The sequence below is a fragment of the Bombus vosnesenskii genome, unplaced genomic scaffold (genome assembly GCF_011952255.1).
Source record: "Bombus vosnesenskii isolate JDL3184/JDL3185 unplaced genomic scaffold, Bvos_JDL3184-5_v1.1 scf7180000013273, whole genome shotgun sequence".
Taxonomy (NCBI): Eukaryota; Metazoa; Arthropoda; class Insecta; order Hymenoptera; family Apidae; genus Bombus; species Bombus vosnesenskii.
Genome location: NW_022882931.1, coordinates 2,467,139 through 2,485,854, shown reverse-complemented (window position 1 = coordinate 2,485,854; position 18,716 = coordinate 2,467,139). Strand labels below are relative to the sequence as shown.

General features: G+C 32.6%; 2 protein-coding genes across 6 annotated transcripts; one reads left to right on the top strand and one right to left on the bottom strand.

Annotated features, from left to right (window-relative positions):
* Positions 1–308: 308 nt before the first annotated feature.
* Positions 309–17,853, bottom strand: LOC117231588. The gene is made up of 19 exons (XM_033490164.1): positions 17,655–17,853; positions 17,454–17,595; positions 17,213–17,374; positions 17,010–17,135; positions 16,830–16,936; positions 16,532–16,745; positions 16,360–16,435; positions 16,133–16,290; positions 15,672–16,051; positions 15,392–15,601; positions 8,956–9,174; positions 7,861–8,057; positions 6,914–7,036; positions 3,438–3,727; positions 2,715–2,922; positions 2,496–2,621; positions 2,195–2,418; positions 1,787–2,120; positions 309–657 (listed from the first exon to the last, which is right to left on the bottom strand). The coding sequence occupies exons 1-19, from the start codon at positions 17,747–17,749 to the stop codon at positions 467–469; spliced, it is 3,582 nt and encodes a 1,193-aa protein (XP_033346055.1). The 5' UTR covers positions 17,750–17,853; the 3' UTR covers positions 309–466.
* On the top strand, positions 11,076–16,355 carry LOC117231587 (secretory carrier-associated membrane protein 5A). 5 transcript variants are annotated; one of them, XR_004493000.1, is made up of 10 exons: positions 11,076–11,284; positions 11,756–12,025; positions 12,109–12,172; positions 12,255–12,383; positions 12,458–12,614; positions 12,684–12,785; positions 12,863–12,989; positions 13,396–13,595; positions 13,908–13,941; positions 15,937–16,355. XR_004493000.1 is itself a non-coding variant. In XM_033490160.1 (9 exons), the coding sequence occupies exons 1-8, from the start codon at positions 11,228–11,230 to the stop codon at positions 13,558–13,560; spliced, it is 1,071 nt and encodes a 356-aa protein (XP_033346051.1). In that variant the 5' UTR covers positions 11,076–11,227; the 3' UTR covers positions 13,561–13,595; positions 15,937–16,355. The 5 variants fall into 5 exon arrangements, 4 of the variants coding, with proteins under 4 accessions (XP_033346051.1, XP_033346052.1, XP_033346054.1 ...); XM_033490160.1 differs by lacking the exon at positions 13,908–13,941; XM_033490161.1 differs by lacking the exons at positions 13,908–13,941; positions 15,937–16,355 and adding an exon at positions 15,706–15,841.
* Positions 17,854–18,716: the final 863 nt, after the last annotated feature.

Here is an 18,716-nt window from a genome sequence, read left to right as displayed (position 1 = left end):
TAAACTATGCAAAAAACTATTAAAGATTTATTTGTGTAAAATTATAGAACATTAAACAAGTAAAATGTTGACAGGTACTTAATTAAAGGGTAAAGGGCTATATACAAATCTGGTTTTTATTTACTCGTTACAAAACTAACTTGTATATTAAATTAAAAGAATATTGTTGCTATAAAATATATAAAAATTTTTATTCATGCAAATTGAAAGTGCAAAGACCTCTCTCTCGATGAGGAAAACATTATTGAATATAGAATGATTTACAACTTCCGATATCTTGCCACTTAGATTATAAATAAGAGACAAAATACTTGTTACTACTAAAATATTTTCCTTTATTCGAGTAGTTTGTACGATTAATCATGGAACATTGTAAAAATAAATATTATAAATCGACTGCTATAGACGCTATTCTACGATCATCTTAAACAAGATCCTCGACACTCTTCGTTCATTTATTCTTGCTCTAACTAAATTTTTCATTCGCTGCTTGTGTCCCCATTTCTTCCAATTGACTAGACGCCAAATCCAATTTCGAAGTCCACGATGGTTTCTCCATCTCTTGCGTGTTTACTTCCTCTATCAAGATCATCATTCTAATGAAAAATTCGTTCAATTTCGCTGCCGTGCCTCGTCGTAGCTTCGGAAAATTTCTATCTACAATACAACGATATTAATATAAATTACACGATGATAAAATAATTTATTTATTCGATTCAGAGACCGGAACTAAAGTAGAAGATTAGATAGAATCGTGACATCTAGGTCTCTCGTGATACGAGTCCCACCGCACATAAATCGCGATTATTGATAATATAAATAGAACAATGTGACATGTTCGACGAATCAATATTTCTGGCGATCAGTTGTGTGATGCGCACGCTGGACAACAATGAATACTTATGCCAACTGGTTCACGGGAAATGGTCATGCCTTCATGAAATATGAAACAATCACCAACGAAGGATACTTATTCATTTTATGTTGGCAGTCGAGTTTATAAGTAGTTCCTCCTTTGTCAAGCACCTACATTGTTTGCAAATAGCATAGGATTAAAGTGGCAAGCATACAAGAGAAATGCAATATCCTCTCTTTCGTTTACCGAGCCGATAGTTGAGAATATATTTTTAGATATCATTCATGGTGCATAGAAGGTCTCCTTTCTAGAAAGAACAATAATGTCGCGTTTAACATCCAAGTGGTATAAAATTACACACGAACGGCATTTCTAAATAAGATCTTCCTTATTGTAATTGCCGGTTCAATGCAGAAAAATCGATTCAGAAACACGATAGCACAATATTAGTCCAAAGAATACTACTCTTATTTCATAAGATCATTTAACCCACGAAGATTGTTATTATCGGAAACAACGATTTTTTTATTTCATATGGATACAGCGAACTTGTTACTTCTACGTGATAATAAAAATCATTTAAAAAATGAATTTTTTTTTACAGACTGTAAAAGAATTCCACCATATACATATTGCGTTACACATAATTGTTCTTTCCTAATGATCAGACTGCAGATTCTTACGCTCTTATGGGAAATTTCGAAATGCAAAAATGCACAAGATGCTCGTATTCAAATATATTTACGATACGCCAAGTGGAGTATTCGTTTTAAAATTTAATAAATGAAATTCCTTGCTGAATTACCATTTTCTTTTTTACCGTTTCATAAGAATATACCTAATTTGCATAAACACTCGCAATCTACGAAAAACCTAGAGGAGTCGATATAAAAAAATTAAAATATAGGAATCTTTTTTTTTAATATTTACTGGATGGATAAAACGAGTTCTTGATCCATATACTCTGTTGTGTGAGCGCAGCCATGAACCTCTTCGTTATCAAACTTTGGCTCTCAGGTGTCATCGGTCTCAAACGACTAATAAATCGTAGAAGATATTCCAACAAATATCGATTAGGGTTATGCAATTTTTCCAGGCATCTTTGAGGTTTCGAATTCCAGACGACGATATAACTCAAACTATCGACGTCTAGCAAAGGATGTTTCAATGTCTCTAGCCATTCAAATAATAATCCTGACAGAATATACAAGTCAGTTTCCATCTGAAGCCTCTGCCACGCCGTAGATCTATGATTTAGATCCATCTGAAAATTATCACAAGATAATTCACTTCCTCGACACTGAATATCTTAATTCGAAATAAAAACGATCCTTCAACCTGATAATCCTGAAGACGTTTCTTCGTCTTGTCAGATAAACTGGCGGTGTCTTTGATCAGAGCTCTGATTGCTTCGTCGGTGTTCACGGTTTCCAGAGCTATATTTTGAGCAGCAGCTTTTAAGTTCATGTGAGATTGAATTTCTTTGTAACAGTCGTTATCTGCGAGATCCTGACCGTGAATTCCATCACCGAGCACGTCGTCCACGTAGTTGTCATCCAACACTATAAAAAGGTAGCGTTCTTTTTTATCTAAATTAAATTTTATACTAATTTAATGATTTTATTTTAGGTTGAGGCACCTGGAAAAGCTGAATCGTAGGATGGACTGTCCGGAGATGTACAAAATACGTCGCTCAATCTTCCAATATCATCGGATGTTCCCCTTGAAGATGCTTGGCTACCACTTGCACACGCTTTCGTCGTACCTGGATAGTGGACAATTAGAAAATTCGTGTAAATTATTAATGATTTTTAATTTATTAGACTATTTGAAACTCAGTTTTCCTTTAACTTCTTACTGGAGCATTCGTAAGAATCGGCGAGTGAGTCAGCCCACGAGTAGGAGTGTTTAATATTTCCTTTGTTATCTTTAAACTTTTCCAAAACGTGAGATATAAATTTTCTCGTGAAACATGTACTGGAAATAGTGTACGTGATTTCACACGGAGAATTGTCCTCTTGACAATCGCACAATTGAAGGATTCGTTCACAAATCGTGAATACGATCTAAAAAATAATTTATTGGAGAAATTTAATAGGATTAATTAGAATCATTTGATTGTTCGTTCGATATGTCGTCTTATGCCAAATCCATCGATGTTCTCGATTGTTTTTTGATATCTATTTGTTAAATATCAAGTTCATAGATATAATATTATTTTATTATAAGGCGATGTTAATCGAGAGAAGTAATATTTTCACTTAATATCTTAGAACGATAAAGTTAGACTGCCTCTGTATTGATCATAAACATTACATATTTTATTTATGCCTAGTGTGTTTGTAAATGAGTAACTAAGAACAATACAGCGATCCTTAGTGTGACTCATGTATTAATTTATTTATACAAATTAAGACGATGAACATGCTATAACAAAAATAGGATAAAACATTAATACAAAATGTTACTAGTAAATAGTCCGGTCGTACGATATTCACATGTAAATTTGTATAATCTATGAATTCGCATATTTCTGATATTGACATAAGACGTCTGTGATTCTTGCAATGCATAAAAGAACCTTTGGTACGTATTTGAATGTACGTTGCTCGTATCCATGTAGTACGTTGTGTTGCTTCTTCAGATGCGATTGCAGGCTGCAAGGCTTACGATCGCCTATTGCGCTATTCAAAGGGAAAACTATCATCTGTGGAAGCACAAAGTGCTCGAATTCTTGGATGCAGAGAATTTGTCCCCGCGTCTGTATCGCGCACGGCCGCTTCATACGAACAAATCGTATGGCATCGTTGGCCCGCACACGAAGACTGTAAATAAGGTAGCACGCGATCAGAACCCCAGTTCTGCCCAGCCCTGAAAAAGGTACATGTCCTTTAAACTTGTCTAAACTATGTATGATTAATCGCTTGGTGGAGATTCAGAAATTTCCATATTTTATTTTTAGAACCTGTGCTAGCCCAAATCCATGTTAATTAAAGCCTTGAATCTGTTCCAATAGAAACAGAAATAAAATATAATGGTAAACTAATAAAAATATAATTACGATTAGTATAAGAATTATAAATACATAACAAATATAAGAAATAAATTTATATTTATTACCACACGCAGTGTGGTGGTTACTTTAGAAATTTAAAAAATTCTAAAGTCTACATTTACTTTTCAGTAATATCACCGAGTTACAAACGCGCGGTAAAATGATATTTCAATTATAAGGAAAAGAATTTTATAACATTTATTACGAATTATTGCCAAGTGATAAGCTAACTTTCTAGTTTTCACAGGATCAGTTTAGAAATTAATAAGCTTGTAAAATCAATTGATTCGAGCGTTTACGTTTTAATAATGTCACGAGTTTTGCTATCATCCTGGACAAATGAAATATTTATCCTTAAAGGATAGGTCGGGACTGCTTATCGATCGTGCCTAATTCGGGAAATAAATTACGTGCTCGTGCTCGTGCTCGTGCTCGAGCTCGTGCTCGAGCCATGAATCGGAAGCGGAACTCGTAATCGTACTCGGTCTTGTTTCCGGGGTTAACAAGAGTTATGACGTGCCCGACGTGTAACCACTTGATAATAACCATAAACTGTGTTTCGTCTGTGGATGTCCGTGGATATCGTAACACGTATCCATGATTCATAATTAAGTTGCAGAGCGTGCATACAAGGTACGCGTGGAATTTCGACTATTCAATTAAATCGTCGCTTGACAACGCAACCAGGCAATTCGTTGATCAAAGAATTCGATATATTCCTGGCGATAAACCGTTTTCGTGCATGGAACGAACCGTGGAAAATAAATTATTTCACTGACAAAAACGTTCTCGTATAATTACAGTATATCGTGTTATATGGGAACTGGGATACCTTCGTGTACGTAATGATCAGGTCTGTAGTTTTACAAGGAGCTATCCTTGCGTCGATTTGTCATATGCGAAGAATATGGAGAATATGAAGAAAATGTAATTTTTATGATCGTTAAACATGCATGGCCTGCAGGACCTTGTTATCGAGGAAACAATCGATCGATACGATCGAGCTCAAGTTGCATCGAGGTTGCCGAACCTCTTGATGGAAACAGAACAGTTATTCAATTATATGACTATCATATATTATAATGAAAGACAAAAGTATTCGTATGTAGAAATGAAAAGTAATATTTCGTATGTTATTAATTTTATTAAATATATTCAATATATTATATCAAACATATTTAAATACGTGCAATTGTATATTATAAGTATATTATACGCAGAGTACTGAGTAACAAATGTAACTAAAGTAAATTAAAATTAAATTGTGTACATCTGTTTTACTGTAAGTGTCTGTGTATAATACATAGTGATATTTGAGTATATCTAATAATACAGAAAATGTTATTATTCTTATTTCTACATTCTTACCGTACGAATACTTTTGTCTATCGCTGTAGCCTCATACATGTGAGATATTTTTATGAGAAAATTGCAGGGTTGAATATTTGCATGTGGAATTTGCATTCGATGTTACGCCCCAATTTCTTATCATTACTTATCTATTATTCGTGCCCATAAATTTGGTTAAAGAACTGAAGCTAACGAACGTTTATGGTCGAAGAACACGCTTCTATCTAATTTGTGAATTAGTCATGTAAGAAAGGGTGCTAGGACTTTTACAGTTTTATCTAACATTGGATCACGATATTGTTTTATGTGTCAATACTAGAATCTCCTGCCTGTAATGTACGCTGTGTTCGTTAGATTACTTTCGATGCAATAGCGTTTTTCAATCGTTAGCAGATTTCCTAAATTTCAGAAAACTATCTCCTATTTCAATTTTATGACAATGCTATTTTGGAAACGTTACAAGTTCTTTTTTTCTTTTTCTTTGTTAAAACAAGTTCAAGTTTGAGACATGAAAATTCTACAAATAGAAATTCATTTAGTTGCAATATAAAGTACCACAGTAGGGTTGAAGCTACATTTATATAAATAGGTATAAGTACTTCTGACCATTTAATTGAAATTATGTTTTATCGATATAGTTCAGATATATTTTTTTCCAAAACGCTCTTTTAATACGCATTTCACGTATTAATATCAATTAATAAATACAAATAAATACGGTATGTGTATATTTCGATATGTTTATATTACACGAGTGTGGAAACAAAATACATATTCCTATTTATATGCTCACCGTTATAGATGATCATAATTTAGCTGCGGATATCTGTGTATTTATGAAAAATAATATACAAAGGTATATAAAATATCTGAAATAAAATATTCGTTGTAAAAGATTCCACTTATTTAGCTGTGTACATATAAATATAGATCTGCATGAAAATAAATAAATATATAATGAAAGTTTCATTCCTGTAAAAGTGAATATCAATTTCGCTAAAAGCAATTGCGTGTTTTTAGCAAATACATAAACATTTCGTCGAATCTAATATTTCTAGTATTAAAGAATAATACGAATTTTTTCTCTTGTTTTATAAATTGAATGGAGCTTCTCGATATGAACTGGGAATAATAACAGACCGCTCCTACACTACCTATTTTCTCCACGTAGCCCATACAACGTATAATTTTTGCGGTCCTCGGCTAAAGGTTTAAGAAAGATCGTAATGAATGCGAAAATTCAGATGCACCGGGTTAACACCGCGTGTTGTAGCACGCAATGCACCAAAACAGGTCTCGTTCTGGATGAACGCGTCTCACACGTGGCTTAAATCGATACATTCAAAGGTTAGAAATCGTCGGTTGATAAAGGGTGGGCGTGTGAAAGTAAAAGGGGAACGTTTAAAACGTCGATGACTTCATTGTCTTGAATTAAAAGGCTTATTTAAACGATGATGATAGAAGGAACTGCACGTTTCTGTTCGCGATAACATCTTCCTATAAACTCTTCCACGCCAATCCTATCAATTTAAAAAGATAACGATTGCAATTTAAATTAAGAAATTGAACAATCGAAGACTATTTATTGGCGAAAGGGGACTGTGTGAAAATAAAAATTGGGTCGGTGCGCCTATCGAAAAGAATCGATTTACCGGCATGACAATGAATTGCCACTCTTCCCTCTTGCACAGCGAAGGCCACGACCTTGACCATATCCAGAAGTTTGCTCATGGTCGCATCCCCGTAGTCCTTCAACGCGAAATTGTAATAGTAAACTGCAACAAATCGCCAAGTCGTAATTACGGAATTGTCATCTTTTGGTATTTAAGGGGAGGGAAATGTGATTCGAGAAATAATATTTATATGACCGTGGACGAAATTGAGTTTTGTTTCGTCTGCATGGTTACACGATTCTGCTGCATTGCATGTTACAGCTAAACTTCTTCGATCTACCTCACCAGAACCGACACTGATTCCTGTGAAACTGTTTTACAAGTTTAGTCTTCATTTACGTATAACTCAATTTCGTCGCGCGGTTAAATATGTAATTATTATTCATGTAATTCCTGTATTTTAATGCTTTTATTACCCTTATTGTCCATTCTATTTATCATGCTATTAACCCTTTCTGAATTGAATATTCCTTGGGTTGTGGGAAAAGTTTTTCTCTGACGTTTTTATAAAGAATAATTTATAATGCAGTACAATTGGAACCATTTTACCGAAGACAAATATATTTATAGTTAATTGAATTAATATTAATTTAATTCACTTCACAAAAACATAATATTGTATGTACAAAACCTGGATAATAAAGGAGTTAATATTAAATATTAATTTTATTTTGAGGTACTTTTCAACACTATGTAGCTTATGATCGATCATGTACGATATTTATTCAAATAAAATATGAACTTTTCGAATTAATCAAGTTTCATACATTTTTATGAAATGTGTAAGTGGTTAATGTCCGCTCCTTCAATGTCATCTCTTTTTCCACTTTCCAATTTATGGAAACTTCGTAATTGATTTTTTTATTGTTTCTTTTCTATTTTTGTGTTTCTGGTTGAAACAATTGTTTTAACGTTCTAATACCTACTACTATGTTTCATGAAGACATTCGGGTCATAAGTAAAGCCACTTTCTTCGAGAGGACCACCGCAGCTTGCATGCTCGCCAGGCGTTTGTAGGTTTACTATGGTTTTTATACTCCACCCTTGAAACTGTGCGATTATGTCCTTTTTTATTATCTGTGCGGTGTTCGGTCGTGCCATCGCGAGTACGTCGTCTGTCACCCTGAAGAATTATCGACCCTTACATTCCTTGCTAAACCTCCAAATTCATGACACTAGTCACTTTATTTGATCAAATAGAATTTGGCGTTATTACCATTTTGAAGTCATTACAGATAAGAAAAAAGGAAAAATCATTGTAGAAGAAAATCAGATCCATCGTTACTAGAAAATTTCAATAAATGCTGCTGATCATTTCATTCAAACAAACAGATGTTTCTGCTTTGGAATAATTACCATTTTTTTTTTTAAATCAATTTAGAAGACAATCGAATTATCATTATCAATATTATAAGATTTCAATGAACAAACTGTCCCTAATTATTTTATTTAATCAAACAAAAAATATTGTTCACAAGTACAGTAGAAGCTCGAGTACTCGAAATTAATTTTAAATTAATTAATTTCAAAATAATTATTATGACACGCTGTTCACGTAATAACTTTGTTAAAATATCTTCGTATAAAAAAATTATTCGTTTCAAAGCGTTTTAGAAATACTAATATCAAACAAGAATAAAACCATATGAATGAAAAACAATTTCTTTTAATTTTTACATTTATTTTCCAACGTTTTTTTCAAATAAACATCCCCAAATGTTCTATTAATCGGTCCAGTATTCTGGTAATCAAGATTTTACTGTAATTAAAATTTAAGGAAGTTAATTTACGAGTAACATATTAGATTCCGTGATGAGATTAATTCCGTCTGTTCACGGTACTCTATCGCGTCGTGATATTAATCGATTCAATTTCTCTTCGGAATAAAGATAAAAACGAACAGATTTGCAAAATTGTAGTTCGACATACGGATACAAAACAGGTGTTTTATTATACGCGAGTCCGCGAATATGAAAAATAAAATTTGAATAGGTTTCCATAAATTTTTATCGTGACCTTACCAATGCGAAAATATGTTCTGTATCGCCATGTGCACTGGCGGCCACGCTTTCGAGTTTTCATATTTGCATCTAGAGCCACCGCAAAAGATCGCGCACTGTATAGCCTGCGGCGTGAATTTTCGCAAATTTTCGGAGAATTTATTGTAACCAGCCTGGACCTCGCACAGATCCACTTGGCCCGCTTGAAAACCTGCTGGTACCAGTGAACTTATATCCATTCTGCAAACAATGTTTGATTACTCATTTACAACTTATAATATGCTATAATTCTCTTGGACACATTTATAATTCGAAATAAATTTCAAACTTTAAATTATCCTCCCTATACTAATTATAAATTTTATTTATTTTAAAAGCGATTAAAACAGGGAAATATTAAGTTAGTAATTAAACAATTTATTCGAATATTTCTTTCCTAAATTCGGTTTTCTTTCTTCTTATTTAAATGAATTGAAGATAGGCGTACATGTTTAAAAATAATCACGCCCCTTCCGTCCATCTCATTGCCGTAGAGAAATTGGATTTTTTCTTAAATTTCTTGTCTACTGTCCCTATCAGATACGTTTGACAATTCAAGTAGAATATTTTTCCAACGGTTTTCTCTACGCAAAAATGCACGACACAGGGTAACAATCAATGCAAAAAAGCACTTCACGTACAGGGGTAAGCGCATAGCGACTGGTAGTTCCGCTACTATAACGCTACTTTATCTATCGTTCTATCATACAGATTGCGCCTGCGTCAGTCCTATTACCTATGAAACTGCCTTTGTTTCACTTCACCCTATTTATGTCTGTAGATCCGCGTATTTTATAACATTTCAAGTTCGCTATAATGGGATTGTATAATTTCCCACTCCGGTTTCCTATAGTTTTCATTGCATTTCTTCTATGTGCAGGTGTGGGGAAAGATATTAACGAATTTGAAGAAGATAAAAAAAATATAGTGTCCATTTTATATTTCATGTACGTATGTAATTTCTGTAGATCTTGTAATGTGTAAATCTTCTGTAAATCTTCATTTTAATGTTTTACAATGTATCCAGCTCCGTAAGATGAAATAATTTGATATGTGATATATATATGTGATTTGATATATGATAAAAATGCCGTATTCGGCGACCCGTTTGATGTAGAGTTTTGGCGTTTCATCTCCTTACAAGTCATATTTTTATTCGCTTTTTGATAATTTTATTCTATATGTACTTTCCGTTTATGCTTACCCTATATGCTTACCTTGTACATTTATCTTATATGCTTCGTTTATATACTTAGATTATATACTTAGCTTATCGACTTACCTTGTATACTTACTTTATATACATAAGCACATCTTACTTTTTTTGTATCACCACGTTGTAAACAGGTGAATGTTTTGTAAAAGTTTTTTTAAATTTTTGTGTTTATGTAGATAGTTACTTTTTATATACTTACCTGTTGGCTTTGTACAAGCCATGTTGTACAGTACAATTAATAAGTTCAAGAAATTTTTCGAAATCTATTGGTTTTGAGAATATAAATTGAAAAAATGTACTGAAATAATCGGCTTATATAGTTGTTTGGTATAGTTGTTATTATATTGTTGCTGTTATATGGTTGATATTATATAGGTTTTATATATAGTTGCTTGAATAATAATATAGATCATCATATATATATAGATCATTGTACGTTTGCATGAATATAATACCTAGTTAAAACATTTTTTAGTTCATTTTTCTTAAGTAATTTGATGTTATTCAAATTAAATTAAATTTACATTAATTAATATATATGTATATATGTATTTAGATTTCGTTATGAATTACAATATATACTGCTAACACGGTTGTCCTCTCCAATGCCTAAGTTCCTCATATAGCACAGAACTACTCATTCTGTTATGTTAATTTTTTGTTTTAAAGGATTAAAATAAATAACTAGAAATGTTATGCAAATTCAAAGACAAGATGCATATGTATTACACTGAAGAAATTATTCTAATTCTGTGATTGTTATTGGTGTTAAATAATTATGTTACTAACGTCTTGGAAACTAGATATAATGTTTCGAAATGGCGTGTGAATCGTTCATAACATGTGTGCGATAGACGTGGCAGGAGTTGCTTTATCTGTAGTATGCTACATGGCTAAAGTACCGACGATACCATAGGTAACCGCAACGCAATGTTTCATCAAGTATAGACAAGTTTAGATAAGAATATTTTGAGTGTAGTAAAGTCTTATTAATTTTTGACGGTGCATTGAAGAACACTTCAGTGAGCAGTGGCTAAGATGTCCGGCTTTGACGAAAATCCTTTTGGGGAACCGAATATCAATGATCCATTTTCAGTGAGTATTTCATTAGCGGCTAGACCCGAGGCACGTACTATCTTGTTCAATATTGCCTGTAAAACTGTCAAATCGAAATAAACGTGTTTTATCGAATTATTATTATTTTTTGCCAAGACTGTAGGCGAAGACTTTTATTATGTCTTGATATTAGTATCTTAATTATTTGATATTTGTATGCCTTATTTTTTAGCCGTGCTTTATTATGTATGTTAAGTATGATACTAAGATTATCATATATATACTATTATTATTATTTTTTATTGTTTTGTAAATAAAAAATTACTGCTTCAAATTTATTGTGAAAGAGACATGTATGCCATAAAGGAAGTCTTTGAATTGCTGTTGACTCTATATATAGACATCCTCTATAAATACACATTCTTTAAGTGTTAGTATATTTAACTTTCTTTGTGAAGGTTGACTGCGATATAAAAGAAGCAGTTAACAATCAATTACTTTTTTAAATAGGATCCTGCGATAAGAAGGGCTGTATCTTCTACTCCAGCTAATAGGGGTTTAGAAGATTACAATCCTTTCGCGGAACAAGGTTCACAAGGAACTGCACAAGTCAGAGGTGCATCAAATCCTCCCATCTATGGAGGTATTGGAGCTACACAGCAACCAGCTACACTTCAGCCTTCAAATCAGGAACCTCCAGCAACTAATTATGCCCGTACTCCACAGCAAACAGTGAATACATCACTTGGAAGCACATTATCCCCTACTTCAGATGTAAATGTACATGAAGTTTTGTTTTATAATATTTTATAGTGAATTTTAATATCGTGTTAAGTTTGTCTTGAAAAATTATGAAATTTTAGCAAAGATCAGAGCCAGGATGGAAAGCAGGAACAGAAGAAGACATAAGGAATACACCATACTATCGTGAGTCCAAAATATAACAAGTCAATGTTTAATATATTTCCTTTATTATTGTTTAACAATTGAAAATACTTGGTTTTCAAAGCAAAAAGGAACAATTGGCCACCTCTACCTGACAAATGCTGCTGCCAACCTTGCTTCCACCAAGATATCGATGTGGAAATTCATACAGATTTTCAGAAGGTAGTCAGACAACTATACCGTTTATGGATGTGTAAGTTTAATGTATTGCATCTAATTTTAATGAATAAAATAGTATAGTAAATAACAAATAATTTTAAATTACAGTTCACGGCTGTATTTTAATTCTAAACGTTATTGGTGGATTTATTCTACTGTTATGTACTGGAGCATTTTCAACATTTGGTCTTGGGATATTGTATTTAATACTTTTTACTCCATTCTCGTTTTTATGCTGGTTCAGACCAGCATACAAGGCTTTCAAGTATGTAATCGATCATACATCAGTGTCTCAGTATTAGTGTTATTATTCAATATATTTTTCCTCTTTTAGAAACGATAGCTCTTTTAACTTCATGGTATTTTTCTTCGTCTTCTTCTTTCAATTAATCGTCACAGGGATTCAGGCCATAGGCATTCCTGGCTCAGGAACTTGGTAATATTTTAATTCCCAAAGATACAGATTTATTCTAGAGATAATATGTTAATGTTTCAATTATTTTATTATCACAGCGGTATTATACTTGCTATCACGATGTTCGACAACACAGCTAAAGGAATATTCCTTGGCTTTCTACTGCTCCTTATTGCTCTTTGTTTCGTACTTGCTGCATGCGGAGATCTGCTATTATTAACTAAGGTATAGTGTCAAATTTCCTCAGCTTTGAAAAATAATTTTTGCAAATGGAGAACATAGAAGAAAAATATAAGTCCAGTTTTGTTGATTTCTTAATATTTATTTAATATAGTGATTAAACAGCATTTCAAAACATAATAGTTAGGAAAGAAATAAATCTACGATGTTATGATAAATCTACAAATAATATTAATTTAGTTGTTATGCTAGTTTAATTTCACTAATATTGATTTACATAACTGATGTTATAAATGTTTTTTAAATATTCAAGAGAGTACAAAATCAGACGCAAAGCCATTTTTGATATCGAATTGATAACATATCAAAAAAGAAAATCGTCTTTTGTCTTTATCATGTTTTTAACTTACGATCTTTAAATAGTAAAATATCAAAAAAATATGATCTATAGATTCATCGCATATATCGCTCGTCGGATGCGAGCGTTTCGAAGGCACAACAAGAATTCGCCACAACTTTCTTGCGCAATGAACATGTGCAAAATGCGGCAAGTAACGTCGCTGCCACTGCTGTGCGCGCCCAAATGGCTAATGCTGCTAATCAACCACGCTATTAAAGTGATTTCACAACACTCCAGGATTTATTCTTCAGGTACTCTCTGACGTTTTACTACTCAGTAAAATCGTATGTGTAGATCATCTTAATAATGTGCATTACTCGGGACTCGAAATTATAATGTTCCATAGAAGATTCTATTCTTACAGTGAAAACGAGAAAATTATACTACTCATTCATAAAATCATTTTTCTTTTTTTCTTGGTACGTTCGAAGTTTTATTCATGCACGTTTTCTCCGAAAAATGATTGATTCGTATAGTTTATCGAAAGATCTCAAATGAATAATCACAAATTTACTCTTGGCAAGTGTTTAACGATTTATGTATTTCTTTATTCCCCATAACAGTATTTTAAATTGGATTAACACAATTATTATGTGGGTATGTATGTGTATTATTTAAAACATATATGATGTGTATATCCTTTTTGTTTGTATTGATTGAAAATGAGTCATAAAATAATTTATCATCTAGTAAAGAAACGAGCTAATAATAATCATATCACTAATTCTTATATTATTGCTTCTATATACATGAACATATTTACTAGCTTTTGTATTTTAGTGGCACTTTAATCATGACGTTGTAATCATGTGCGGCTTTATATAAATGGAAAGCGTTCGATTGTGTTGAAAATCAAAATAATTTAATTTAACATGAAAATATGTTGTATCCACGAGTATATTTCAATTTTTTGTTTTACGGAACGTTAATTTAACTACCGATGGTAGGGGAATATAAGGCATCCATCCTTTTGTCTACCTTTAATAACGTCCTACACATTCCTTAAATCGTGTAATATACATTATATGGCCTTTCTTTAAATTAAGTACTTGTTACTTAGATCCTTAAAATATTCTATAACTTTGTAAAGTTTAAACTATATATACATATAAATATTATATATATAAATATATATAGATAATGGATATTTTGAAAAGAAACCGAATATTACTTTTACATATTGTTTAATTATTTATTAATTATCGATAAATTATTTGTAGAGTATGAAAATTGGTTTATATCGTTGCTGTTACCTAATTGGGTGTAATCTAAATGTCTCAATGAACTGGAAAGTTTATGTCAAGTAAAAAATGTTCAGAAATATAGGAAAAGAGTGGTTGAAGGATCTTTGTTATGTACTGAGACTAATCAAACAAAGATATTGTGCTCTTTAAATATATTTTTACATATATAATGCTGTTTAAATTGATTGCAATAATTATTACATACCTTCATTGTATAGCAATGAACAATAAATGACTTCGTTTTGTATAAAAAAAGAAAAGTAAGAAAGAAATGTTATTTAAATTTTATAAATACGCACTGGTACATTTACTTATGTAAGAAGCAAAGAAAAGAAAAGCGATAAATAAAAATTTAGTTTGCTCATAAAAAAGGAGATCTCTTTCACACCAATGATTAGCACAAAAATTTTTCCATTTAACATAATAAATATTTATAATAAATTTTCCAGATTCTGTAAACCAATAGTCTTCAACAATATTTTGCCTAAAATTCCGGAATTATAAATCATCAATTTTGATCCATGATTAGATAAGCTTATCTTTCAATTCGACAAAGTATACATTATAAAAATACAAACGCACCTTTAGATCGATACGTTGCAATTGGATCTATTGGAAATGAATAACTAAGATTGATCTCGTCCGTAGATCCCGTTCCGATTAATTTCGCTACGAATATAGCATCCATAATTTCTATATCCGATCTGTACATTAATCTAGCGTGTCCTTCGGCTAGTCTGAAGAAAATTGTTACGCTGAATGTTTAAAACAAAAAATGCTTTAAATGTCTTGTCTCTTGTTACCTAATAAGACTGTCCAAAAGTCGAACTGTTGTTCTTTCTTCCCTCCTATCTGGATGAGATCTGTGATAAAGATAAGTCGCTCGAAGTACCATTTCCGCTTCTTTTGTTAGTTTCGGTTGTAAAGAATGCACGTAGGCCAAGTATTCTCGCAATGTATCCTCTTTCCATAAGTCTTCGGTATTTAAAAGTTCTATGTGATTTTTCGAGTCTCTGTGAAACATTCACTCGAATTAATGATTTAGTATATAACAAAAGAATTGACTGCATAAATTTTTATTACGTTTGAATAGTGTTCTCTTTCTTTTCGTAAGCAGCCTTCAGAATATGGTCGGACGTCAACCGGTCCCATCCTGCATTTCTATTGTCTTTCAAAAGCAAGATTAAATCGAAACGAGATAAAAGAGGATCACCTAAATTCGTTTCCCATTCTTCATCATCGGTAAACTGACCTCCAACTGGATTAATGGCTGCGATCACTGAACATCTTGAGTTTAACGTGCTAACTAACCCAGCTTTGGCGATTGATATCGTTTGCTGTTCCATAGCCTCGTGAACGGATGTCCTATCTTCTGAACTCATGGTTGTGAACTCATCTACGCAGCAGACTCCTCCATCGGCTAATACTAGGGCTCCAGCTTCTAGATGCCAGCCCTCTGAATCCTGTAACATATACGCGTGTACGAAGAAAATGATATGGATATTAATTGTTAAAAATAGAAGATATAGTGTATATTAACTAACTCTGACAGCAGCTGCTGTGAGACCAGCTGCAGTCGATCCAACACCGGTCGTAAGAACCGATCTTATAGCCAAACGAGATGCTGCACGAAGCAACTGGGATTTGCCAGTTCCAGGGTCACCGACCAAAAGAAGATGAGGTTCTCCTCGTACACGTGTTCCTTGTTTCGTTTAATGTGATTGTATTTTATGTTAAGAAGATAATAAAAACAAAAGTGATGCATAATTACCGCTTTCGTTACACTTTGGCACGCCACCAGCTAAAACTACAGCTAACGCCAATTTTGCAGTATACATGCCATAGAGCTTGAAATAATTTTTGTATAAATGGTGCCATATATATCTATTTTCTATTCTATTATTCTTTTTTTTTGTTCATTTACATTGTAAATAAATCGATACCTGTGGACAAATAGATGTGATAATATTGTCTCTACCAAGCAAAGGATTATCGCTATACTTTTCCCAATAACGCTTAAAAACATCTCTCATCTCTTGCGAAGAAGAGGTCTCGGATATCTTGCGTCGTACTACAATGCTATTCGCTAGCATCATAGTTGTTGCTTCTAAACGTTCACCGACCTCTAAGGGACCCCATATTCTTATCACAACACCACTAGGGAAGAAGTGTAGGACATATTATAATTAAAAGGAGTAGTTTTTATTTGTAACATATATAAATGGTAACCAAGTTATTCACCTAATCTCAACATGATCTCCTGGCCTACATCTATCAACTAAATCATCCAGCAAGATAATTCTCAGTTCCTCTGTCAACGATTTATTTGAGTCTATTTTACCCTTTTCCTAATCAAGAGAATTGAAAGTTAATGATATTAACGTGACAAGAGATAACTATAAAATTAAAGTGATAATATACTTGGACTCCTATTTCCTGGTAATCTGAGGAATCGTCTAGCTCAAAACCCGGCAGAGCTGTGAGCTTTGGTGCATGACATGCTTCACAGTCTGTAATATCTTCAAAAGCCTGTCTTTCCCACTCATACTAGAAGTAAATAGCATTTATGTTATCAGCTATCAAATGTTACAAAATGTATATAGTACATTTACTAGTACACTTACTTTAATAAAAGTAACATGTTTACATTTTTTGCAATTCATTCGTTGAACAGTTTTTAATATTGTTGGTTGGGAGATCCTAACAATGATGCCACTTGTTGAAACTAATTGGCCAATTTGTCCTTGGTCCAGTGTGACTGGCACAGCAGTGACTCTAATACGAACCTATTTCCAAATATATTCTTAAAATAATAGATTAAAAATACTAAAATTTTAATAAAACTAATATAGTGGTCATTATTACCCTTTTTTTAATAATTTGTTCTGGTTTTGCTATTTCTTCTTGTACTGTCACTACCGATTCGTCACAGAATGGTAAGTAATATCTAGGATATCGTAAAATTTTCTGTGCTACATCCGCATTATCCTCGAATAGCGATACGAAGCTGTAAGGAAAGTATCCTTCGTATCATACGAAGAGTAAATGCAATTGTAAAATACCCACTTTATATAGATAGAGTAGTAGCAACTAGGATCTGCGTTATCTAAAATCTCTTCGAGTTCCACTAGGTGATGTTTTAATAAATACTCTTCTAACATTTTAAACTTTTACTTGTGGAATATAGAAATTGAGGTTAGAAACATCATGTTATATTCACGCTACACACGTGCTATTACTGCGCTGCTGACTTCCCGCCGAAACTGTTAGTCACGTGTTCTTCACTCAACACGTGCTTTCATTCTGTTTTTAATGTATATTGTCTCCATACTATTATAGCATAATAAATGCTAATATAATCAGTTAGTGTTTCTCTTAATAATACTATCCATTTAATTAAATAAAGTAGAACCTTCAGTGAAAAGGTGTTACAAGTATATTCCTTTTTAAATATGTAGCGACACATGAGCTAGAGGACTATTCGAGCCACGCTGTTATTTTGCCTCGGAGTACCAATATCGTTAGAATATACATAATGTAATAATAAACCAACTCCAGGCAAAACAATGTCGCCGCGACCAGACAAATAAAGGAACACGATCGTAAAGTGACCAGTTTTTTCAATCTCAGTCTCGAGCGATTTTATTAGCGATCAACACATACAACACAGTTAGTACCAAGCGTCTTAGCGAACATTTTTTTAACGACCAGTATCGAGCAATCTACGGTCGTCTCTGTATTTATAATTATTTTAAAATATATTTGACGGTTTCAATATCGAGTAATCTCGTCATTAAATTACCACACGACCAACCACCCTTTACAAATACAAGATTTTGTTATGAATTTTCAATTCCTAACAAGTATAGGAATATGTCTTAATGTTTCAAAGCAAACAAAATTCTTTATTAAACTTCAATTTTATCTACAATTCCTTTAAATCAAAGGTTTTGTCATTCGTAGCACTTTCGTAGATTATATTTTTTCTAATATAGTATAAGAAATTTAACGTTTAGAAGTGTATAGAATTTTCTATTAGGGTTTAACTTTATCCAAAATTTCTTCAAATTAAAGATTTTGTCCCTTGTGCCATATTTTTTCTGATCATTTAAGTGTAAAATAGTATTA

Coding starts and splice junctions, on each gene's coding strand:
- LOC117231587 (XM_033490160.1), top strand. CDS start 11,228: ATGTCCGGCTTTGACGAAAATCCTTTTGGGGAACCGAATATCAATGAT. Junction 12,786..12,862: donor ATTCCTGGCTCAGGAACTTG/GTAATATTTTAA, acceptor TTATTATCACAG/CGGTATTATACTTGCTATCA. Junction 12,990..13,395: donor ATCTGCTATTATTAACTAAG/GTATAGTGTCAA, acceptor TATGATCTATAG/ATTCATCGCATATATCGCTC.
- LOC117231588 (XM_033490164.1), bottom strand. CDS start 17,749: ATGTTAGAAGAGTATTTATTAAAACATCACCTAGTGGAACTCGAAGAG. Junction 2,923..3,437: donor CATTCAAATACGTACCAAAG/GTTCTTTTATGC, acceptor ATTATTTTTTAG/ATCGTATTCACGATTTGTGA. Junction 2,622..2,714: donor CGATTCTTACGAATGCTCCA/GTAAGAAGTTAA, acceptor TCCACTATCCAG/GTACGACGAAAGCGTGTGCA.